General features: G+C 37.2%; 1 protein-coding gene across 1 annotated transcript; it reads left to right on the top strand.

Annotated features, from left to right (window-relative positions):
- Nucleotides 1-24,417: 24,417 nt before the first annotated feature.
- Nucleotides 24,418-24,552, top strand: LOC114106030 (thymosin beta-4-like). Its single transcript, XM_027952793.2, has one exon. It carries the CDS (start codon nucleotides 24,418-24,420, stop codon nucleotides 24,550-24,552), a length of 135 nt encoding a protein of 44 aa, XP_027808594.2.
- The last annotated feature ends 2,831 nt before the right edge of the window (nucleotides 24,553-27,383 follow it).

Raw genomic sequence — 27,383 nt, forward strand, 5'->3', positions numbered from 1 at the left:
GGGGGTTGGCAAAGTACCGAACTAAATTGGTGTCATTTTTCTGTTATAGACACAAAGAAAAGTCTCATTTTCAGTATAGAGGACATACAAAACCTAGAGATTAAATTGAGTTTCCCTAATAGATTCATGAATTCAGCAGCAATAAAGTAACATTCCTTTTCCCCTCTGGGTAAATTTTATGCCCTTTGTTTTAAATTGTTGAGAGAACATAGAGTTCTTTAGCTATAGAATGCATTATATAAAAATATTTTCATATACAGTATGTAGAAACAGAGCAATTTATACTAACTCTCTAGATTTTCAGACCTTCTGACATGTATGACTCCTGTTCTAAAATGTGCTTTATGCTTCAATTTTCTGCAAATTAATCTGTGATGCTAGGGGAAATTCAGTTGCTGTGGAATTAACTTTTAGTAGTTTTCTTGAGGCAGCCATCTGTAAATACTTATGGGGAGTTTTAAAAATAACGTAGCACACTGTAGCCATGTAATAAAATATTTTCGTGGTTAATAAATCTGTTTTTAAAGATGCAAGACTTAAAACATTCAATGAAGGTATAATTTATTATCATTCTGGTCACAAGGATAAATATCTTAAGATTTTGATGTGCTTCCCCATCCCCATCCCCACCCCATCTAAGTCCTTCTGCTGAGAGGATATTATCCATTAGGCTCAAGTTGGGACATTACTCATGAGAGGAAAACCACAGTGGTGAGGACCAGTGTGTTCTCTCCTCCGTAGAATGATGGCACCATGGTACTCCATTAAACATTCACTCAGGGAAAACACATATCATCACAGAGCACCTGACAAAAATCTGAGAAAAATAAAATATCTGACATGTCCAATCTTCTCCAATTGCTGACAGCCCTTTATAATATCTGCCCAATAATTCTTATGTTCAAAGTGAAGCAGTCATGGCGCAGTAGATAAGAACAGGTGTTGTGTGGTCACTACCAAGGCTTGAATGCCCCCTCTATCACTCACTAGCTCTGTGATTGACCTTGAATAACTTACGTAACCTCTTTAAGTCTCCGTTTCCTCAACTGTTTCTTCAACAGTTTTATGATCCTAAATTCTTACTGCAAAATTGCCATTATCAGATATTTCTACAACTGATGATTGATTTTAAATGTTTTCCTATCTAAGCACTTTACACCTATGATTGCCCTCTAAAATTGACCTTATCTATTCTTTCCATTGGTACCCCATAGATACTCTTTACACCCTTTCCAAAATTCTCCTTCCCAGTCAAATTGTTCACACCTTCCTCATGGGAAGGGTCAAAAGAAAAATTTCCCACCCTCTGCCACACAATGACTAGTAGCATATTATAAAAGAGTTTCAAAGAAGAGAAATGCCACAGATGGATCCAAGTTTATTCTCTGAAGGTGGAATATCAACTCTGCAAATGTGATGTTGCTCTTCTATACTTTGTACAAGAGGCTTCTTGGGCAAGCACGTGAAGGGGAATGAGTACATGGTTGGACACCTAGAATAAAGGTTATATGATTGAAGAAGGACATAACTATGTCTCCTTTTAAGGCTCCCTCTCCCATGGTGCCTACCACAATGCCTGTCTTCATTTGGCATCTGGAACTTGGGCAAAGATCCTGAGAGGGAGAAAGCAGAAACAGAAATGTGATGGCGGTGGAAGAAACCATGGTAGCAGAAAGGAACAAGGCCATAGGAAAATACAGAAGTCACACGCTCAAGCTTTGATACAAACAAAGTGAACAGACTTCAACATGTGCAAGTCCCTTAACCCTTGGTTGTGGCACAGGCAAGTGGTGATTAAGCTGAAGTTATAAGGTAATCCAATATGTTATGGTTGCCCTTCTTCCTCTTCTACATTCAATTTGGTCTCATCCCATATCTGGCCACCTGTGTCTTGTAACTTGGGCAATAACACCCTGTCTCATCACAGCTTTTTGAAACTTTCCATCCTCTATTGCAACTTCAGCAAAATGGAGGTTGTAGCCCCTCAGATGACAACCACAGTGGTGACATCTCTAATTCACAGCTTTGTTTTAATGAAGGAATACCTTTTCTCCATATTTGCACCAAAGCATTGTATACTCTTTGAATATGTAACCACCCACTGAGTGTAAAGAAAAGATGAGAGGCTAGGTACAGTGGAGCACACCTGTAATCCCAATAACTCTGGAGGCTGAGGCAGGAGGATCACAAGTTGGAGACCACCCTCAGCAACTTAGCAAGACCCTAAGCAACCCTAGCGAGACCCTGTCTTGAAATAAAGAATTAAAGGGGCCGGGGATGTGCCTCATAGATTAACCATCCTTTGGTTCAATCCCCAGTGCCAGAGAGAGAGGGGGAGACAGAGACGAGGTTACTCATTATAAAAACATGAGAGATAAAGTTTCCCTCTGGTTGCCATCCATCATGCCCCCAGCTTTTGAACCCACACTGCCTCCGGTTATCGTTGTAAAGGTTAAGATGAAGCTAACAAAGGAATTTCTACTATATTTGTTGGTTGGGTAAGTAATAAGCTCAGGGGAGAGACCAAAGATAAAAATATAAATCTAGGGGTCATGTACCTGGAGAGGATCTCTGAAACTCTGGAAGAATGTATCATTTGCTCATCTTCAGTAAAAGGTGAACACCAGGAGTTGTGTTGGCTCACAGAACTAAGGTTCACCAGGTAGTGGTTCATAGTTCAGGTCAGTGCAATTCTATCAAAGAGGATAAACTACATATGACTGGCACCTGCCTTTGAAGGGATCATAACACATTGTGAAGAATCTTCAGAAAGGAAAATCCAATCTGAGTGAATATTTCACTGACTTCTGGCTGAGAGGGAGCACTGGCGTGGCCTCTGTACTTGTTGAGCTCATTGGCTTGGTCTGCAGGGGAAGTTGTTAGGCCTATCTATGCAACCATGACTTGGGCTCTGAATTCCTACCATCAGTGCTGCAGTGAGTCATTCTGCCCCATTTACCCAGGAGATGGTTGACGCAGTACCTTACACACATAAGATGCTAAGTGAATGGTGAATCTGAAGAATTTTACTAGTCTTGGCAATTATTTACTAAATTTTAATAGTGCATCTGAATTGGTAAATTAAATGGTGATTGAAATGGTCACAACTTTTTCTCAAATGCAATTTTCATCTAGATAAGGCAGATAAGAGTAACAAAGTGTGTTAGAGAACTTTTATACCCAACATAGTGTTTCTTTCCTTACCACTTGGTAGCTTCCCATAATCATTAGAAAGTTTGCTAGAGTGAATAATAATAGTTCTGTTCTGCTGGGCTTTAAAGAGGATATTCTGTTTTCTTAATCTCTCACCATAGATTGTGTATGTACAAGATGCATTGGAAATATCATGATATTGGGTGTGTAAGCATAAATATTAATGGAGCAATATACAAACAACTTTTTGATTACATGTTATGTTCCTTTCCAAAACATATTCATTACCTTATTTATGCTTACATAAATAAATGGCTCCCATTACTACTGAAACTACAAAATAGAATTTAAAATTTTGAAAATATGTTTATATTTTAACTAACTGACTATGAGTGAAGTCACTAGCTTCTGATTTAGTATGAGCACAGCTGTGGGTTTGTTTTGTCATTACATTTGGACTTAGCATATTTTTTTACACTTCCTTATTGCCTCCTGTTATATACAAAGGCAGCTGTGTTCCCAAATCTATTCATTTTCAAAGCTATGCTTCGGGTCTAAGAAAAAATATCTATTTGAGGGAAAAAATATAGAGATAGATGAAACATTGAGAAAAGGAATCCTGGTAAAAAATTGAACGGTATAGAGACTTCTTAATTAAATATTTGCATAAGGATACTACTGAGAAGTATGAGTGTATTTCAAGTCCCAGAGAACAAAATATATTAAATATAATGGAACCAAAATAGTTATCTTTTATGACTCACAACTATGCAGAAGTTCTATAAGTAAAAATAATTAGAAAACTGAAACAAGATATAAATGCAATTATGATATTGGCATTTTCACTACTGTTTATAATTGAACAGTAATATATGCCTATGCAGTATTAGAACCAATTATAAGTGAAAGTTAACAAATACAAACTATAATCTTTGTACATGAGTTCAAGCCCTTTGTCTTATTAATAGTCATGTGATCTGTTATAAGTGATTTAATTTATTTTATCACAGATAGGGATGATCAAACCTACCCTACACAGTCATTAGAAAGATTAAAGAGATACATGAAAATTGCCTACTCACAAGATTCTTACTTTTAAGAAATCATTATCCAACTCCAGCCAGTGTAAGCAGAAATAGAATTTATTAAATACTTTTAAGCAGCTATGTGAGCTATAGGAAATCCAGAGCAACACACTTAAAGGCTATGTAGTCAGAACCAGTGCTCTAAATCAGACTGACAGTAGTTTGCATTGACATCATTATCACTGGAAACAGGATGCTGCCATCACAACCCCAGCCATCGTTACCTCTAGAAACTGGATCTATCTGTCAATCTTCTGACAACCCCACAGAATGAATTTTGCATGGCCCTTGTTCCTTACATATAGTCACCTTCAAAGACTGGCATGGGCATGTCCAACTGGGGAAGTCTGGATCTCAAATTTGTATTTTTTGCACAATGAAACTGGAGAAGGGAGTTTCTGGCTTTCATAGTGAGAGCCCTATGCGTTCGATAGCAATTTCCCCAAGTTTAAAAAGGATCAAACAAAAAGAAGCCAAAAATAATGAAAATTATCCATTACAGTCCACACCTTTGCCACCTAGCCTCCTCACATATCCTTCTTCCATTAATAAACATCCAAGCAACTGTATTCATTATTGTATAAGCTCCAGTCTAAGATCCCTGGGGTCTGTTTATTTCTCCTTCACTTCTTAATCCCATTTTAAATAACATATAATCAATGTATTTTGAAATTGTCATCAGCAAACTCTATTAAAAAATATAGGGGACAGGAAATTATTAAAAAAGGAAAATAAGTCAAAATAGTTATTATGTACATATTATTTGTCACATCTTCAAGCACAAAGCTATAGTTGATATATATGGTTTTTCTTTCATGATTTACATTGTGTATTTTGGTCCTTAAGTCAGCAACACAGTTGATTGGTGTCTTCACTTGATGGGTAACACAAAATGTTATTTCTGAGGGACCTTAGTATGTGACCCCCTGCTTAAATAAAGCTGATCTAGGCAGCTCTTCAGAGCAGCAGAAGCTGCAGGCAGGATGGCTATGGGCAGGACAGCCCACCCAAATAAGCTCCTGGGTCTAACTGGGAGACAGGGAGTAGCTAGGCAATCTGTATATTAAATTCATTCAGATTCTTATTTCCCTAAACTATTGAATAATTTTCTCTAAAAAACATCAAGAACATTCTGGCAATTCATCTTCATTTAATGAATGAAATTGTCAGGTCCAAATTTTAATCACATAACCAAGCAAATTGTCATAGCCACTCTCAAGTGCTTGAGCTAACATACTAAAACCAGATGTCTGGTACACTCACATTGATAAATTCAGTCTGATCCAACAGAATATTCTTTCCACCTTGGTGTAATGAATGATTCATTTCCATACATACATACATACACACCCACATTTCTGTTTATATAATGTGCCATATTTGGAGTTAATGTGCTTCTCTCAGATTATCTTTTGAACCTGGCTCCTTGGAACTTGTTTGTATAGGTCAAGAAACTAAGAGAGGTAGGGAAGGAGAGTAGCAAAGTATAAAACCTCAGGAGAATTTATTACAAATTCTTAGTTAAGTGAAAGCTAACTGCCTCAGATTGGGGAAAGACGGCTGTTTCTACTGGGGGAAAAATCTGAATGCATAGATGTCCCCATCTCACTCTTCAGAGTACCACTCTTTCCCAACTTTAAAATTCAATAAGTTGTGAGACAATGGAATTGATGTGTGTCGTAAGTTAGCCATTTGCATAATCTAGACCCTGCAGCACGGCACATTAGATAAAGATTTTTTCAAGGTAATGATGAGAGTTTTCAGAATTTTAACTTAAGCACAGACCTGCAAATACATAGTCCTGATGTCATTATTATTCTTGTCTAAGTGATCTAGTGTACTTAGAAGTAACTGACTCACCCACAAATCCTATACTTTTTATTCCATTATTATCCCCTATTGCAACTAACTTGTCTTCCTAGTCTTTGATCAACATTTGACTCTAGATGACCAGAGTGATCAATTATGTACCTGTTTGGCCACTGTGTGTTACTGACTACCAGAATTCCATTTGTCATTGACAATAGGGTCATTGTTGTTTTTACATCTACTCAGATCAGAAAATCAATTCTATATTTTCATGAAATCCTGTTTGTGAAGGAAGCAGAACCAGTATTAGCATTGCTAAAATAATAATTTTAAAATAAGAATCATGGCTTATAAGAGGTGCTAGAAAAATAAAGATCTGCAAAGACGGAGAGAAATAGTTACTAACTACTTGAGCATGGAGTACTGCCATTGAAGCAAAAGCCAGGGATTATGGTGAAGTCTAAGAAGCTTCATGTATTGAGCCAGTAAAAAGCAAGGGCAAAGTGAGAATTCACAGAGAGATCTGTGGAGTTCACAACCATTGGGATGTTAAGACCTGCCAGGGGAGATGTTTGTGACATCCCCCTCAGCTATGATTTGTGCAGAGCTCTGTATAAATTGCAATGTCTGTGGCGGCCAATGCAAATCCAGCAATAACACCTCCATCTCACAGCCTTTTAATAATGATACTCAAGTTGGCTCAAAATCTTCTAGTTGAGCATTTGACTTAATGTAGTTCTGAAATGGAAATGTTCACAGAAATCCATAGAGATGTTCTCAAATGCTCTCTGAATTTAAGCCATCATCTTCATGACCCACCAGCCTTCTGTACTGGACAAACAAGTAAGATAAATTGAGATATTACAGGCATCAGGAGCCCTCGTTTGTCAAGTCTTTATGTCAGAGACAACTTCTGCAATTCTCCCTAGAGAGTGATATTGCTTTTGATTTTCTGCTGTTGCAACAAGGGGGCCGCTAATGATTTCCACTTGTCACTTACTATTTTCTCTTTACTTTATAGATCAGCAGGCTGGTCTGAGGATTCTGCTTGTTGCTGAAACTGTGTGCAACTCAGAAGTTCCCAAATTTTCTTGTTATACAATGTCCTTGAAGTCACAGTAATTTTTCTACAGTGTCCTAAGACCAAAAGAAATATCTAACAGTTCATTTGATTAATTAGCTAAGTTTAAACAAGTTAAGTATATTTGTCCTAACAAGTTAGTAGCTGTTTGAAAAAGTAATACGCTTTATTGAAAGGAAAACGTCTTTGCATTTTATTCTTTTTTTTTAAAGAGAGAGTGAGAGAGAGAGAATTTAATATTTATTTTTTAGTTTTCGGCGGACACAAATCTTTGTTTGTATGTAGTGGTGAGGATCGAACCCGGGCCGCACGCATGCCAGGCGAGCGCGCTACCGCTTGAGCCACATCCCCAGCCCTGCATTTTATTCTTGAATAAACAAAGCCACTTATTAATAAGATGCGTACATCTATGGGCACTGTATGACTTCTCGTATCTTGGAATCAAATTAGAAAATTCCACTCTCACTTCCTATTTCACACTATTTTTTTACCAGAGTACTAGCATTTGATCATAGCAACTGCCAAAAAGTCCAGATTTGAAAAACTCTAACATTATCAAAAAATCACAAACCACTGGTGCTCTGACTGCCTTGAGCTAGAAGTTTGCATGATATTTGAGAAATGTCAAGGGTCATTTTTCCCCCACCCAAATTTAAAATATCCCTCCATGGCCCTGTGGCTTAGGACACCTTGGCACACAGTTTGGGAACTATGGCTAGTCTCTTGGGGGTAAATTCAAATAAATCTTATTCTGTCTCATTGATTCCTTAAAATTTACTTCCCTTGAGACATTTTCTCTTGTTGAAAGTGTTTACTATGATCCAGACACTGTCTTAAGCATGTTACAAATAGTAACTAATTTATTGTCATAACCCAAGATAGTAGATATTATTATCATTCCCAATTTATAGATGATAAACCTGAGGCACAGAGAAGATAGTCACTGACCAAGATCAACACAGTTAATAAATGGTCAATCTGAGATTCAATTCCAGGTAGACTTTTGGCTCTGAAGTCCAGCAACTTTAACCACCATATCACACTGCCTCTTTAATAGCAAGTTACTATTTCTATTCCCAGCAAGCACAGACACCAATATTGTGCATTGATTATTACCACTAAAACCTCTGCTACCATCAACCCAGAAATTGCAGAGGCAACTACCATGCAAGCCAGGATGGATATTATGTGGCACCTACTTCTTTCATCACTAGCATCCAATTGGCACACACTAAACTAAATGGTCAGATTCCTGCACTATAATGAAATAGAAGGCAGGGGAAATATTTGCATCTCTATAATGGGAGGAAGAGGCTCATTTGAGTTGGTATTTACCAAATATAAGAAGGATACTCAAAACATTTAATGCCCTGAAAGAAAAAAAAAAGTATTCAAGCACATAATACTGTTTTGAATATATGTTGTCATAGACATGAAACATTAGCAGTAACAACTGTTGCCAATATTATATTCAATGATGAATATTTCCTTTTATATAATTTGTAGGTCCTACAGTAGTGAGTCTACATCGTCCATATTTATGTACATCCTTAACTTTAAAAAATGAATCTTCTGTCAATAGGTTTCACTAACACCTAGGAATATGTGATGTATTGTTTCTTTCATTACCATTCACCAAGCCTACACTGTCATAGACTTCTAAAAAAAGATAAAAATACATCAACCCACATGCTTCTGAAAAAGATTCTCTCCTCCGCATGGTGATTTCCTCTCCTCCACACTTTTCAAAATGTTGATCTAAATATAGGTTTAAATGATTTCTCAGGGTGTAATTTATTACATTCCAAGGTATTATCACATGTTCATGGTCTCCTCAAATCCATACTAATGGAAACTTGTTCCAAATGAGTTATCAGACATAGGAGATAGAATTATCTAAGTTTTAACTTATCTTTTGTACTCAAATAGCAATGAAAAAATCATATTACATCAGAAATAACAACTAATATGTTTGTATGTTTATGTGTAAATATATGTATAGTAACCAGAGAAAGAAAGACTGAATATACGAAAATGAGAAAACGCATTTTATTGAAGGCTTCAGGAAACATACTTTACTCAATCCTACTCCGTCAGACCAAAAGTTCAACTAACTTGGAATCCTGTCTCAACAGGAGCAAATGAGTTGTCCGTGATATGATCAATTTGCCAGAACCATTTGAATGTTACAGATTTTCAATTTAAAAATCAGGTGGAATATTATGTATAGGAAAATGTTCACACATTTGTTCAACTCTCATTCATTCATTCAAAAATCAAAAGCAGAGATATTTTAAACATGACTTCAGCAGTCATGGAGAGCACCATATGACTCTTAATGAAAATGCATCAAGCATGGTTTAGGGTATCTGCTTCCTTTAGAATTGATAAGGGAATGGCTAGGTTTGTTTCAAGAGGTTAGATAAAGAGCCAAGGGCAGCATGTGTTTGTTCTTCTCCCAGAGGAAGCAGCTCTGTGGGAGTTAACACCTAATCACACAGCTTGTGAAGAAAGGTACCTCAACAGAATGGTATTCCCTGATTCCTTGCATAGACTGTTTCTCACCATCCTCTCCTACCTTTCTCCCTTCTCCAAAACTCAACACCACAGGATTCCCTTGGCCTCCCCAGATCCTTCCTGCATAGCACCACCCTAAATTCAGATCTGCTTCCTCTCTGGTATTCCCCCAGCAACATTCCCCCCCCCCCCGCCTTCTCTACCCTCTCCATCACACACTTTTCTGTCCTTACAACCATTCCCTTAGGCACTGAATCTGTTCTTCTAGAAAGTTAATAACTAATAAATATTGAAGGATAGTTTGTAAACAGTAAATACTACTCTGACAAATTACTTCTCTAGGATGGTTGCATCCCATTGAGAAATGCCTGAAGCCCATGTGGTCTTCCCCATTTACGCTGGTGAACTCTCTTTATCTATTACTGCTGTCAGAGCACTTAAATATAGCATTATTGTGCCTTATAAAATGTCTGAGCATGTCAGTCTTCACTTTTAACAAAATTCAAGAGGATAGGCACACTGATCTCATATTCCTGAAACACCCAGCAGTAACTCCAATGAGTTGAGTCAACCCTGTGTATGAAGCCTGATGGAGGAAGGCTTTTCAGAGCCCTGAAACCATACTACAAAGGATGCTTCCTTTTCTAAATTTGCATAACATCCACTCTAGAATGAGGCAATGGGTTGAACTGGCAGTTGGATTCCCTTGTCCCTTTCTTTTCTCCACAAGCTGTGTTTCCATCCACAGACATGAAGTGTTAACTCTCTACCCAACATATAATACTTCTCAATGTTGGGGTGCCTTAGGAGAAGCCAGTGAAGGAAAGGAGATGTATAGTAATAAGATGTAAAGTTTTGAAAGGTCCTACAAGAAAAAAATTTCATGGAAAAGAAGAGAGTGAAGACAGAATATATCCTACGACTTTACTACCAGCAGGAAAATATTGCAATGACTTAAAATAATGTGGAAAACAAATGTTATAATAATTACCAAATCATTCCTCACCTCTCTTAATGCTGTTTGGCAGGACCATGTCCAAGAGGCTATTGCATCACAGTTTCCCTGAGTGTGAAAAGTGATAAGAAATTGCTTCCAAAGAGCTGGTCAGTCATTTAACTCAGGAAAAGAGAATGCACAAGATTCTAATAGTATGATATGATATCATTTAATATGCAGAGGGGACTGATGAAACATGGAATACTATTAAATTTGGGAAACACATTATTAAGAGTTGTTCCTGTCCATTTACACAAATATTTTGGAGGAAAATATTCCCATTCAAAAAATAAAGCTATCTAACTGGATAGGAAAGAAAGGGGAAGTTGAGGAGAAGGAAGAAGAGAAGAAAAAGGAAGGGGCAGGGGGGAGGGAAGCAAGAAAGACCCTAGAATATACTGAAGCATTTAAAATTTCCAAGGACAAGAATTCTTGTTTTAGACACATCTGCATATTAACAAATATCTTGAGCTGATTTAATTCTTCCTGGCAAATACTATACACTTTATATCCACACCTGTGGTGAAGACAACCTCCTGCTTTGAAAATGCTGGAAAAGTGGTGTTTTTGTCAGCTTTTTTGTTGCTACAACCAAAAGACCAGACAAGAACAATTTTAGAGGAGGTAAAGTTGATTTGGGGCTCACAGATTTAGAAGTCTCAATCCATAGATGGCCAACTCCATGGCTGTGGGCCCAAGATGAGGAAGAACATCATGGTGGAAAGGTGTGGAAGAGGAAAGCAGCTCAGAACATGGCACCTGGAAACAAAGAGAGAGAGCTCCACTCACCAGGGACAAATATAAACCCCAAAGTCATGCCCCAGTGACCCACCTCCTCTAGCTATACCTACCTACAGTTACCATCCGGTTAACGCATTCAAGAAGATTAGTGTGCTGATTTGGTTAAGGCTCTTGTAACTCTATCATTTCATCTCTGAATTTTCTTGCATTTCTCACACATGCAATTTTGGGGGTCACCTCATATCTAAACCATTGACAAGTAATCAGCCTTTCTAGTTGAATTTCTAGTTGGAAGTAAGAGACAACAACAAAAGAAAGAAGTCAGGAAAGATATGTGGTGGAAAGACAATGAATACAAGCTGATGTTCTGAATAAACCATTTGTCAGATGAAGGTAGGAGTGAAGCCAGTTCATGGGAAGTTTACTCATTTTTGCTTTTATTTATTCATCCATTAGTCCATGTACCCATCGCTCACTCATTCAACAGCTACTTGTTGCAAACTCTCTGCAGTGCTGAATAAAGCAAATTGAGTTACAGAGAAAATATTTTTCATCAAATAGTAGGGCTTTACTTTTGTTCCCAGAGAGATCACCAAAAAAAATCATATATTTTTGTCTTTAGTTAGATGACAGAGCAGCAGACACTTGATGAACCCCTCAGGGATATTAATTGGACTTGGTGTCACTAGGACTGTAACAAACTGATGCTGTAGCACAGTATACTGCCATTAATTATAACTGGGCTCCCTCATAAATATTTCAGAAACCATTCTTTAGCTAAAAGGCAAAAAGGAGAAAAAAAAAGGAAACCAAATTTTAGAAAACAATGTTTTTTAAACTGAAAGATACCTACAGAGGATTCATTTCCTATTCAGTTTCAAGCAGATCATTCACATGACTCTTGATAATAACAAGAATTATCAATCTTTGTTCTCTGTCTCTAGGAATTTTACATTTTAAATGTTGAGTTCCAGAATAAGTGGAAACCTGAGAAACTTGCTTAAAAATCATAAATAAGTAAAAACAAGAATGTGCTTCACAAAGCTTGAGGTTGTCATGGAGCTCTGCATACTCTGATTTCAGCCTCTCAGACGGTCTCATCTCCTCCTTTTAATTTTAGTGAGAATAGATGTTATAAATCTCAATGGACTTATTCCTTAGACTGTGTCTACTAAGTGAAGCTGAAAATCTCAGGCCAGAAAGTGCCCTTTGGTGCTGGAATCCCATCACTGAAAACAAGGGGGCTATCTGCAGAGACCCCCCACCTCCTGTTTAGTCAATCTCCAGTTATCTGTCTAACCACACTTTCCAGAAACCTAACAATGTGCCTTATCCTCCTTGTGCAGAATACTGCGCTCCTGCTTTCCTTCTTTTCCTGTACTTCTCTACATCATCTGGAGCAACTTATCCCCCTCTCACCACACATGTATTTCATTTCACGACATGTACTTTCTTTGCAGTCTCAATGCCCCTGGTCCCAAGGTCTGGGGGCCTCACCAGGTTAATAGTAATTCTTCAACCACCCACAAATGCTTAGGTCAATTTGAGGTGGCTAAGGGAACAAAGCACCAGGCAACCCAAGCGCGGGAAAGAACAACCAATCAGGCACCTTATACTCAACCACCTGTCAATCAATGGGGTCTCCTGACCAATCCTGGAAGGACATGGAACCCAACAAGATCCCTCAACCAACCCCAGGAGGACAAGGGACTCCAAAAACATCCCTTTCCTGTCCCAAGCCCTCCTTTTCTGCCCTCAGCCCCCCAAAATTCCAATCTGGCTGAGCCTGACTGCAATTCTCCCCAACCAGCTCTGTTAGTCTGGAGGTCTTGCCAGGGAGCGAATCTCAATAAAGCCTTGTTCAGCAGCTTTTAATCTGCCTCCTTTTGGTCATCAGTGCCTGACCTTACCCCTATAGCATTTGTGGCTGTACTTTGATTCTTGTGCCCATCCCTTGATGGTTGGCCACATATTGGCAGCTTCTTGTCTTGACAGAGGAGGGACTCTTCCAATCTACTAGTAAAATGTCATAGCACAGAAGCTGCAGACCCAAAACAGGCCTAAGTTTCAGAAAGTAAGGGCATTTTCATTCTTATTTAGAGTACATTCCTTGAAGTCTCTCTACCTCTCCACTATTTAAAATCTACTTCAGAAACCAAGGGGGAAATTCTCTACCTAAGAAGTAAAGGGTCATCTGCTTCCAAGTAATTTGGAATTTCCAAATAAGACCTAATCCAATTATTGGGCTGTTCAAACTGCACCTGGTCAAGAATATAATGAAATAAGTTTGTCCAAAATGCACTTCATATTTCCCTTTTCACCTCAATTCAAAATCACTTTTCCCCAAGTGTTCTCAAAGGGGCACAAATGCCTGCTGTAGAAATCTGGGAAATTCAGTGTTTTAGTTTGCATTTTCACTGTTGGGACTAAAAGAACTGACAGGAGTGGTTTTAGAGAAGGAAAAGTTTATTTGGGAGCTCATACCTTCAGAGGTCCCAGTCCACAGCCTGCTCCATTCCTTAGGGCATGAGGTGAGGTTGAACATCATGACAGAAATGTGTGGTGGCAGAAAGCAGCTTGGAACAAGGCACCCAGGAAGCAGAGAGTGAGACAGATTAAACCCAGCTCTCAAGATAAATGCCAAAGTCACACCCATGTCTTCTTCCAGCCACACCTTACCTGCCTTCTGTTACCATTCAGCTAATCTCCTCAGCGAGTAATTCACTGATTGGGTTAAACTTCTCATAAGCCAATCATTTCACCTCTAAATCTTCTTGCATTGTCTCACACATGAGCTTTTGAGGGACACCTCACATCCAAACCACAACATCCACTCAACAGAATGCCATCTTAAGTCAATGATCGGGTGCCACAGTCCGGCTGCAGCAAAATAACCAGGGGGTGACGAACAACTTGTGTAGATTGATACAGCAGGAGTGGAAGCCCTTTATTGTAGGACAACAGAGGTATTTATACATTCCACACAGCTTATCTTAATTAGCATAAACTAGATACATCAGTCAACCAATAAGGAATCTCCACACTTAATGGCTTGCTGGCGTTACTTCACAAACTACTCCCTCTGGCATTTTGCCAGGCGCCATCCAGACTTGTTTACAGACTCTAACAATCGGGGACATTCTCTTCTTTTTGGGGACCCTAATTTAACTAATCGTTTCTTCTACAAAATTAAATAAATGTCCATACCTCTATCAGAGTGACACTAAGCAGAGGGTCTTTTTTTTTACTAAAATCACTCTATTTGCTACTGAAGTCAGTATAAAAGAACAATAACAGGCAAGGTGATGTGAATACTCGCTTATGCAAATTCATTTTAACCTCTGGATATTGTAACGCAGAGCCTACTTTTAACTCCTATATCCCTAGCTCCACACAGCCACAGTCTTCATAACAGCAGCCAGAGTGACATTTTAAAATCCTAAGTCAGAGTAGTCACAGTTCTGTTTAAAGGGCCTCAGTGGTTCCCAATCTCTATGCGAGTAAAAGCCAGCGTCCTTAAAATGGCCTGGGAGATGCTCCAGACTCTGGTCCTCTGTTCCCTCTCTGACCTCACCTGCTACTACATTTCCCTTCCCCACTTAACCCCAACCACCCTGGCCTCCTTGCTGTCCTTCATGCACAGTTTGCATGGCTCTTTGAGCCCCAGGACCTTTGTGGGGACTCCACTGACACCTTCCCAAAGAGGCCACCCTTTTGAAAACTACAACGCTCATTCTGACACTCATTCCTGTCCCCACTCTGTTCCCTGTTTCCTTTATTCTGTTGTCTTTTCCTCTAAATTGTCATTTTCTTGAAAACTATATTGTTTATTTGTTGATGAACTTGTTTATTTTGTTTTGGTTATGATTTTGTTTCCCTGTCTAGAACCTGAGCTCTACAAGCACTCAGGGTCTTGCCGGTTTTGTTCACTTGAAGTTCCAGTGTTAGAAAGATGCCTGACACATAGTAGGCATTCAGCAAATGTTCACTGAAAGATCACATTGAATGATTGCTTGTCAGATTGCAGTCAGGAAATGTGTCCCAGGACGCACAGACAATAAGAGGTTGAAGAGGGATTTAAAAGATCTTTGCACAATTCATCCTTGAAATAGCAACAGGGCAACTGTCTAAGGTGGAGCTCTGAAGCTGACCCTGCTGCCAGGATTCACATACAGGGGGTTGGTTAGGAAAAACACCCAGGAGGGGGGGAGCAAGCAAGGAAGGAGGAAGTCAAGCTGGGGTATAATCTTAGGCAAGTCCCCCCGGGGGATGTGGCTTCTACCCCACCCCACAGGAATCTCTGAAATATAAGTTACACCTCAACTCAGAAGAGTCCTAGTTAGACTGAAAGCAAGGGAGCTGAGTTTTCATGACCTCTCATTTGGAGGTCAAAAGCCAAGGGTCAAGGACTGGGGGATGAGCGAGTCACACAATCTCAGGCACTTGCTTCTGTCTCTCTGTGCTTAATGGCAAAGTTGCTCCAATAACCTGACAGCAGTTCGGACTTAGAAGCTGGGTGTTATAAGGGAAAGCACACCACAGGGCAGGAGGTTACAGAAGGTGAGAGGGAAGAGACACTAACCTATCTGCTACAGTGGTTCTTTAATGTGTCCTATCATACCAACAATCATGCCCCAACTCCGTGTTGTGGCCTGACTCCACATAACCTAGCTCTGCCACTGCAGCCAGAATTTCACTTTAAACTAGTGGCTCATGGGCCATTGGGCTTTTGCATCTACTGTCTTCTTTGTCTAAAATGCCCATAATCTAACTCTTTACATGTCAGTCTGCTTTTGATTTTTCACATACCAACCAAAATATACTCAAAGGAAACCTCCTTAAGCACTGAACCAACTAAACACCTTTAATTTCCTAAAAGTACTTATCACAATCTATAATCATTTCTCTTTCATTTGTGTTTTTCTCTTTTTGTTGTTGTTGTTTTTGTTTTTATTCTATCTCCTCACTAAAATATAATCCAATCAATATCCCTAGCGCCCAGCACACTATAGGGGCTCAAAATGGTCTTGAGTGGAAGGAAACACTGGAAGAGAAATTGCCAACCATGCAAGGTCGTAGCTGCATTTACCTACCCAAACCTGTTTGCACTGGTCTTCAAAAACTTAAATTTATCCAAATTATGAATGAGGCTGGAAAGATAAAAGGACATCCTACTTTGGTTAGAATTATCTCTTTTTACCTGACTATTTTGGCCTCAGATAAATCCAGGATCTCTCCCTCAAGAAGATGTCAGTTTAAATATACTTAAAACTACATGCTAAGATTGAGAGATGACATTAGAAAAGCCAATGTAATTTTTCTAGATTAGTGAAAATTACCCAGGAACTTCAAGAAGAACCAGCTCAGAAGTCAGTAGAAAGAATTTTGTACTCTCCAGCATTCATTAACTTTCCCAATTCTCTCTTTGTTTTGTGAATCAGAAGATAGTGCACAAAATGGAATATAGAACTAGCACTTTTATCTTTACTTGAACAAAAGCAATCTTCATGGGCCATAAGGCCTCAAAAACAAAAAAAAAATAATAATAATTTTCTTCTTTAAAAAATAGACTGCTTTGACAAACACAAATTTTTAATGCAGATGTAAACAGAAACACACAAGACCAACAGAAACATACAATAGGAATTTTATCTAAAGAATTATTTAAAGTCAGTTTTTTCAATTTGTTGCTTCACTATAAAAGTTTAAAGGATTTGCCACCAGTGAAAAAGCTCCTGATATATGCAGTCTATAAATATTTCCAATTTTTAAATTTTAAATATTTCTTAAAGAATTAAGGAATATCAGTAATTTCTTTGGAAGGAGCATGTATTATATAATAATATACATAAGAATTCTTACTTGTACTTAAATTTGATTGATTGATTGATCCAAATGTAGAAGAGTGATTATTAGAAGTTGGGAATTGTAGGGGGTAGGGGTTTAGAGGAAAGGTAGACAGTGGGCACCAAACACAATTAGATAGAAGTAATAAGGTCTAGTGTCCTAGAGCACAGTGAGAAACTATAGTTCACAATAACTTAGTATATGTTTTAAGCACGACTGAAGAGAGGTACTCAAAGCATCCAAGTGCAAAGTAATGATAAAGAGATGGAGACATTAATTATCCTGATTGGACCAGAGCATATTGTGTACACACACATACACACTGAAATACCATATTGTATCACATAAATATGTATAATCATTATGTGTTAATCAAAAATTTTTTTAAATGTGTAAGAAATGGAAGTGTTAACTACCCTTATTTGATCATTATATACTGTATATATTTTATAATCAAATTTGTAAAATTTAAATGATAATTTTAAAATAAGACATATATTAATAATTTTAATTTTTCTCTCATTATCCCAGTCATGAGAGAGATAAGCTTAGGTCAACTGGGCTTCCAGTTTTATATTACATATATATAATAAAACCTAAATAGTTTTAAGTCCTGTCTTTTCTTCAAGGCCAAGCTCAATTCCTCTTCTGGGTAGATCTTTTCCCATCCCCCCAGGTCTAGGTAATTCATGATACTTTTCTTAAAATGCCCAAGGTACTTACTTCTCTGTTGCCCTTCTGGTACTACCTCTTCTGCCATCCATGCTAAGGATCTTCAAGTGACTCAGCTTGGGTCCCCTACTGGAGGGCAGTGCTGGCAATGAGCAGTGCTCTGCAGCTACCTTGCTAACCCCAATCCTGCCTCCCCCATAATCTGCGGTCACAAATATCACCATGAAAAGTGCAAGAAGTATAATATTCTTTAACTCAGCCACCATTTTAATCCCTTATTCTATCTGATGAAGGAGAATTTATTTGATCCCAGTTTTTTGTTGTTGTTTTTTGTTTGTTTGTTTTCCAATCAATTCAGGGTTCTCTTCCTATATCAGTAAAAAATTAATTAATTAATTAATTAACTAATTAATTAAAAACTGCCTCCTTGTGTTGCATCTCTGGTGGGGAAGGTGGAGAGGGTTTCCTGAAGTTGTCATCAGCCCTGGCACTGCCTGAGGTCCACCTCACTGGTCTGCACCTTGCTCCTTGTTTCTGTGCCCACCCCTCATGCTGAGCAGCTGTGTCCCTGCCCTCATCTGGCGCTATTTCTCATCACCATGGCACCTCTAGTTCTGGTGGACTTCCTGTTGTGGCCTGTCCCTGCTGCCTAGATATAGTCCGAGTGACATTTTTGTAGTCATTCTGGTAATAAAATGACAACATTGCTCTTCTTTAGACACGCATTCTCTTTCCAAGCTCATGTAAACTTGCAAATTGCTGAGTAATTCCATACTTCTTTAATCCAAAAGATTAAATGATGGAGGCAGGGAAGCATAAAAAGAATAATTTCTAAATATTTTCTATAACATTTGTTTTTCAGTACTAATTTTTTCTACTTGTTTATCAACGTAAGAAATATACATGCCGAGCAGCAACATTCCCCAGTCCTGTCCCTTCTTTCAAACAGACTCAGTTTCCAACTGTTTGTTCCAGTGTTCCTGCTATCTCCCCTTACAGAATATTTATCAATATTTATTTATTAAAATTTTATTAATATGCATGTTTTATCACTAGGTATTGCTAACACTTTACATTATATTCATAATTCAGATTATATGCATTATTTATATAATTATATTTAATGTTTATATTATATGCATTAATGTTTTATTAGTATGCATATTTTATTAAGCATTTGTTAATATTTTCATGAGCTCTTTTTTTTATCAATCCTTTGTTTTATCAGTCCTTAATTCTTGATATTTTCCATGAACTTTCTGCTATGGTTGATGAAGTTTTATGCTGCTCTAAATGCTCCCTTTCCTCTTTCTCAATTCCTTCCTCTTTCTCAATTCCTATGTCTTTCTTCTTTCTTCATTAGCAATCTTTGCATACTGCCTAGAATTGTTTACTTGACACATAGTAATCTTGAACTATTGCTTTCTACTTCTTCTCTTTGACTGTCTTTTACCCAACTTCACTTTCCAATTACTGCCATCTTTACTCTTAATGTTGTACTGTGAAGATTAGTAATGTGTATTCTATTTGGAACCATAAGCAAGTCCTCTGGGTTCTGCCAATACCTTATTCTAGAAGTTAAAAATTAGAACCAGTTTACATTATGATGACCAGAGACATATTTCCCAATGCAGAAAAACAATCAGTATCCCATTTCTTTTCTTGTACTTTTTTTTGTTTATTCTAGAGTTTAATTGTCTTATTGGTTATTTTCTTTTTAAGAAAAATACCTTCATTTGTTGGGGCTGAGGTTGTGGCTCAGTGGCAGAGCACTTGCCTCACACATGTGAGGCACTGGGTTTGAACATCAGCACCACATAAAAATAAATAAACAAAATAAAGGTATTTTTTAAAACCTTCATTTGTAAATGAGAATTTTTATGCCATTGAAGGTTTTTCTTTTCTTTTTTTTATATATATTTCGCAAAAAAAGACAATTAGACTTATACTTTGAATTATAATGATCATCACATTCCATCATCATTAATAACCCCATGCCCCCCCTTTCCCTCCAACCCCTCTGCCCTATCTAGAGATCATCTATTCCTCCTATGCTCCCACTTCCTATCCCACTACGAATCATCCTCCTTATATCAGAGAAAACATTAGACATTTGGTTTTTTGGGATTAGTTAACTTATTAATGATGGTGGAATGTGATGATCATTATTATCCAAAGTACAGGTACGAAGACACAAATTGGTGTGAATATACTATGTATACAACCAGAGATATGAAAAATTGTGCTCTGTATGTGTAATAAGAATTGTAATGCATTCTGTTGTCTTATATAAATAAAAAAATGAAAAAAAAACTTAAAAAATAACCTATTACATAAAAAAAATTAGAGGGTTTAGGGTTTTTGTTTGTTTGGTTGGTTGGTTTTAAAAGTTAGTGTATAGTTGATACACAGTGGTAAAGTTAAAAATTCATAAGTTTAGTTCTGCCTTAGGGTTTTGAGTAAATGTTATAAATCATAATTCCTATTTACAAATCTAGCATATTTGAGCAATTATTTTTAAAATCACTTTTGAAAAATGCTTGTTCCATTTATAAATTTAGCTAATTAGACCCTTAAATATTTGAATTACATTTATAAATTTAATATTAAATATCAGTTTTCTACCCTAAAACAAGATCTCAACTAACAAGTAATTTTTATTTTAAAAATGATTAGTCTAATTCAATTACTCAATTACAGATTTCAAGTTAGTGTCACAAGACTATTGCTCTAACAAGAAGATAGAATTCTAAGTTTGCATAAGTTCCTTAATTCGGGGTGGGGAGCGGTGCTCTGGGGTTTGATTCTTTTCTGATACTTTTCCACAAAAGAGAACAATTATCTTTACAGGTAAGACTACTTTTAAGCAGTTCTCTACCTAATTATTTTTGTTCCCATGGTTAAACAATACTCATTTCCTAAGGAAACAATTTCTTGGTTAACGGAGGCTACTTCAAACCAAACATTTTAACTGGGCAAGGAAAACAATGTTACAGACATCCACAGTAAATATTATCACTACTCATTTAAAAACTATCATGTCATCTCAATGGACTTTGTAGATTGTCTTATTAAATGCTCAGATTTTGGCTGGGATGCCACGGATTCTGGTTGGGGACATTGATATGAAGCACTGAACATATTTATACCAGCAGAGAAAGCAGGCAGCTCATATATATGTATCCAAGTTAAATATACTATCTAATTCCTCAGTTGATGCATACAAACCTACAACCTCATTCAAATTGATTACTTGTTTGGATACTGCTTTTCTTTGGCCTGTACAGTATGGAAATGTTTTGTGTGAGTGAAAAGATTTTTAAACTTAATGGAAGCCTATGTTCTTTTTATGCACATCATATTATAGGACTTAGGATCTCTTAAGGATATGTCCAGTTGAATTCTGGGTATTTTTTCTATATGATCACAGTTGCCAAGTCTACTTACTGACTTTCAAAGTTTTCCACTATCTCCATCTAATGTCTGTCTAATCTTTAGGGTTCCCCCACCCTCAGAAACATATTTCCTAATTCCCTTCATCCTTCCATTGCTGTCTACATTTTCATTCCCTACACTAATACAATTAATGTCATCCTGGGATTTCCTTTTACTGATTTTCTTAATTGGTACATTTTTTTTTCTTGAATCTCACCTCTCCCCCCTTGGTTTACTTCATTTTTCTCAAGTATATCCTCAAATGACTTCCTAAGAAATGATATATGGAAAATGAATTTTCTGTTTACTTACATGCATTTACATGTATATATTTACAAGTATTTATTACGGTCTTACTCTTCATTGATGGGTGAAAAGCATTTTCCCACAGAATTTCAATATGCTATCTTTAGTATTCAGTGCTTTTGATAAAAAGTCTAATTTTTTCTAGTTTGTGTTTTTTTTATTTTATTTATTTTTGTGCATGTAATTGTTTCCATGCTCATTTTTTTCATTTCTGGACAATTCAATTATCTCCCCTTTATCTTAAAGATTATATTTGTATCACAGATATTAGGATGTCTTTAGACTCAAGGACTCTCTGAACCTGGAGACTTGTGTCTTTCATTTCTGGTAAGTTTTTTGTTTTTATTTTTGGTTTATTTGTTTGTTTCATTTTGTTTAGATTTTCTGTTTGATAGTGTTTCCCCTCTGTGTTCTATTTTTTTTTTCCTGGAAGTTCTCTTTAGTTCAATATTAGAACCATGTTCCTGGTTCTTTATTCTACCTATGTTTTCTGTTTATTTTCCATAAGTTACCATTTCATTGCAACTTCTGGAACACGTTTTCCACATTATCTTTCATTTCTTTTATTGAATGTGTTTTAATTTTTGCAACCTCTCCTATTAATTATTTTAAATATTTATTTTTTAGTTTTAGGTGGACACAATATCTTTATTTTATTTTTATGTGGTGCTGGGGATGGAACCCAGTGCCTCATGCGTGCTAGGTGAGTGCTCTACCACTGAGCCCCAGTCCCAGCCCCAGCCACCTCTTCTATTAATTTGTAAGAGCTACTTTCTAACTAATTATGCATTTTTCTTATCTAATGGTCTTTGTTTTGAGTGCAGTAACTTTTTGAATCTATGGGTACTATCTACCATTGAATTGTTTTATTTTGTTCATGTTTGTTTGTCTTAATTTCTTTCCTTCCTTTGAAGGCTTTTCTCAAGTTTCTGATGCTCCTTGGTTGTCTATTCATATTTCAATGCCAGTTTCTAAATGCTAATTTTCAATTATGATATAGATGGCCTTTGTCACATGGTCATCTTCTTATTAGGGTAGTGGATTATGGTCTCTCAGTGCAATTTAGAATCAGCTGGAGAGCTTTTAAAAAATACAGAATGCTGGTTCTGCTTCCAGGAACTCTAGTTTAATTGGTCTGAGGCAGGACCAGGCATTACTTTTCTATAAATTTTGTATAAATTCTATAAAGTAGTTTTCCAAAAATTTCTAATCCGCAGAGGGTTTCAGAGCCACTGCTTTAAGAGCATGAAAAGTGAAAGTTTTGGATTTTTAGCTGCGGGGGGGGGGGGGGGGGGGGGGGCTTTTAATTTCCTGAAGAAGGATCTTCATATGTTTTGCTTAGACCATATATATTGATGTTGAGCATTTGGCATGGCAGTATGGGGGACATTGACCATATTATATACACTCAATTAATTTTCCATTTTCAACCCACACTTTATGCTCACTGTTAGTCACACCTGACTTTTCCAAATTCCCAATTTCCCTGTGGCTCTGGTCTGCAAAGTTGACCAGCTTATTTTCAGTTCAATCCATCCTCAATATACTCTAGCTTGTGGCCTTTCCCCATCATTCTTCCTGACTGTCTTCAAAATTTGTATGGATAAACTGGTCCTGGAAGAAAGGAAAATGAACATGTAAAATCCTTTAGAGGTTCTTTTAGTCATTAAACAGAAGAAACTAGAGTCTAGTGATTATTTTACAGAACATATTACAAAAACTTAGTATAGTGGAAGGAAAGTCAAGATTAGAAATGGCTGGAAAGGTAACTTATTCTGTATAATGAAGGTGGAAGGATTCAATGGAATAGAATTCAACCCTAAGCAATAGAGAATGAATATTCAAAGAAGATACAGGAAGGTCTATAATAATTCAGGAGGGAATCCATAGAACTTCCAAAGACAAGAATTTTAATTTTATTGCTCATATGTAAATATTCTGTCTCCCCACACAAGTGCCTTTGACAATGTAGGTTTTTTCCTATCTTTTCATGGAAGTCAAAGAAGCATAAGTAGAACTTGAATGAATATTCATCTGTGTTGATATCTGGCAGAGAAAAACAAATTTGAAGCATGGACTACTAAACTATAACAAGGAAAATATCAAGCCCCTTCTTGGTAGTACCAGGAGCAACACCACCATTATGAAGGTGTGAGGCAGTTTTGCCAAACTCCCTAAAAACAGGCTTCCTCTGCAGATGGTAAATTACATCTGTGTAACACTTTTCTTAAAATATAATTATAGCCCTTTATAAGGGACTAAAAAGATGGTAAAGAAGGTGATTTTTTAATAATCACCAAATCCTGGGAAGTTAGAACTTAATGCTTCCTTTGTAACCTTTATTTCATTGCTTCTGCTTATACAACCAGGAACAAATCAAGTGGACTCTGAGGCTAGACCTTAAGACCGATTAGCTGCGTTGCCATTAGTCATGTTCCACGATGAAAACAAGAGCACATGCCCTTGACTTAAAACCCTGAGCATGAAGTTGAAGGTGAAGAGACGAGAATTTGATGAGGAAAAAAAAAAAAAAAGATTGAAGTCATTATGCAAGTAGACATTCATGCTTTACCAAGTACAGAGTCAGTACTTACTAACAATGAAGGCAGTAAATACAGCTCATTGTCTTAAATGGCCTAAGATTATTTATATCTATTCTTTCCAATTTTCTGGCTGAGCAGCATGTGCTTAAAAATCAAAGGAGGCTTGGCAGCAGCCACTGCACAGACCCAATCCCATAGGCTTCCTCGCCTCGCTCCACTTTCTCTGCAACCATGTCTGACAAAGCTGACATGGCTGAGATTGAGAGATTCAATAAGCAGAATTTGAAGAGGGTGGAGATACAAAAGAAGAATCCACTGCCTTCAAAAGAAACAATTGAACTAGAGAGGCAAACAGATGAATCATAACGAGGCATGTATGCCAAAATGCATTGTATGTTCCTCAATCATCGCCTTCTTGTTTCACTTCTTTGGGTTATTTAACACTGTAAGATGCGAAGAGGTTGGATCAGGTTTAAATGACTGTGCTGCCTCCTTTTTGCCTGAAAGGACTGAGAACAACTGACAATGGAGGCCTCCTCTGTCTGCCTCCTCCATCTGCCTGTCTGGCTGGCTGGGGAGGAAAAGTACTCACACATTGGTGAAGGAAGAAGTTGGGTGGGATGACAGTGAACTAGGGTCAAAACTAAGCTGGTCCCCGGAATCTTCTTGAAGGATATAAAACATAGCATAAAAAGAGTGTCATTTTGTTGTTGTTCAAATTATCTTAATTATTTAGAATGAATTGACCTAGCTTCACATACATATATTATAATTGTCACAGCCCTCCTTGAAAACGAAAATTGGTATTGATGCAAAGACATATCTTTATTAATATAATGAGGCTTTGCAGGAGTTCTGGAGTCAGGGAAGATAATTTATTATAAAGCATAAATTGATCTGAAATGGATGATATGTCTGTATATCTCAAAGTTCACCCTTGTAAACTTTGGTTAAGTTGATCTCTCAAAGTCTTGGCTGCCTTGTTGAAAAATCTTATATAATAGCTGTATTCTCATTATAAGGTCACCATGATGACCCTTTGTGATGAAGGAAGGCATGTAAAGCACATAGCACAGCCTGCTCCTTGGTAAGCACTCAATAAAAACAATTATCAGTATTCTCCATGTTCCTAACACTCTGTGCAATCGCTATGCCTTTTGCTCATATCAAGGATCAGCAGCGCTTCAACATATAGCAGACCTCTCAGCCCCTACAACACACCTCTAAATAATAGGAACAAAAGCAATAATGAGAAATCAGTACTTTACTAAAGATTTTGTGTTGTTACAGGGAAAAGCATTCCTCTCTCACACTGTGTGGAAAATCTCCTCTGTTTTCCCAGGAAATGCATCTCTTGCCTATAGCTGATATACCCTACCTCTGCTCCCCTGTGGTGGCACAAGATAAGAGACCAGCAGTTACCTGAACTCCAAGCAGTATTAGTTATCAATATGCCAAGGGATGAGGGAGGGAGTGGCTCATCCTGCCTCTAGACCTTATCAAAACTAATGTCAATATTTCCCTCAAAATGTCAGTAGCAAGAATCAAATTTTACAAATAGAATAATATCTTAAACATTTGGAAAAACTTTCAATGCAGGACCAATTCAAATGTCACCTCTCCTATAAAATTGTTCTGAACTAAGCAGAGCCAGGCATAAGAAGAAGAGCTAGTTACAAGTAAGGAATCCTGGTTCTGCTGGTAACTAGCTATATGACCTTAGGAATATCCTTGTATTCTTCAGTTTTGTCATCTGGAGGAAATATTGGCTAAATTATTCCTAAGATACCTTCTAACTCAAAAATCACATCATGATCTTCCTGCAAATACAATAAGCAAATATTAAAGCAAATCTTTCTTTCATCTCATTTTTCAAGGTATCTTTCAAATCCGTTTGTTTAAAGTAAGCTATGCCTTAATTATGCTATCTAAACTCAGGGAAGCCTGTATCCACACAATACAGGACTGTGGCACAGGCTTAGACATGTAATAAAGAAAAGTAAGGATACATTGCGTATGGTTTCATTTACCTAAATTGAATGCCAAGGAAGCAAATTCCATCTATATATACAGAGCTAACTCCTCTGTAGAAATATTTTCCATACCAATGTTGTCTCTCAGTGGAATCTGAAGGTGTCCCCTGCAACACCTGAGTGTCACATTGAAGGGGAATAATAATGATATTTTCTTTCACATGTCTAGCTCAAAGAAATGTTAAAAAATGTTGGTGGAACGAAGTTCAAATGAAATTACCATTAGTACAACTTTTAAAAATGAGAAGTGACTAGGCTTTTCCTTCCTTTGTGAAGTCTTCTGATTGATGCACTGTAAGGATGATGGGAGAATTCAAACTGAAGCCAGTGGAAAAGAGACTGGTAATTAATCCTTTGATGGGATTCTCTGAATTCTGAGTTGCTTTTAATGTTTTTTGCTAATTTTGGAAGAATCAATCTCAAATCCATTGAATTCCAAATAGCCAGAAGACAGGAAGAGAAATCATTGGACCTCTACTAAAACTACTTCCTTTTAAATAAAAATCCATTTACCCATAATGTCATTGATTCTTCTTGTGGCTAACATAAATATAGAATAATAAATTACTATTTTATATAAAATTATTAACCCAGGCAATTGCTTCCAGAATAATTCTATTACAGGGATAGCTTTATGACTGATTTTTAAGTATCATCAATAATGATTCATGATCTATGTTAAGAAGTCTGCAGGCCTTTTTACTTTCTGTTTATAGAATAAGCATCAAGACCAAAGAATCTGATTTCTCCATGGTTAGTGCAGTACTGGCTTCAGGCTTCCTTATACTTTGAACTGCGTAGTGCTGGATATTTCCCCAAATAAGAACTTACTATTTCTTTCAAATTTTATGTTATAGACTATCACTTTTTATTATCAAAGCTCAATGAAGTCTCCCAGGAACCCACCCTTTCTCTTTCTGCTTATGAACTAGATGTCCTTATGTGCAAGGTTTTTTGGGAAAAAACCCAGCCCACTAATAATTTTAACCAGATCTCCCTAGGTTTATCAATTCTCCCTTTAATGATGTTTTCACCAGTTACTTTAATAAGATACCTTGGAATATAGTCTTTTTGTTACCAGAGATCTGGTTTTGGGAAGGGTGGGTTCTAACAGACCCAACACTTGCCCCCAAGACCAAATGGAAAAAGTGATGGTGAAGTAGG

This window comes from Marmota flaviventris, chromosome 1, assembly GCF_047511675.1.
Source record: "Marmota flaviventris isolate mMarFla1 chromosome 1, mMarFla1.hap1, whole genome shotgun sequence".
NCBI classification, from domain to species: domain Eukaryota; kingdom Metazoa; phylum Chordata; class Mammalia; order Rodentia; family Sciuridae; genus Marmota; species Marmota flaviventris.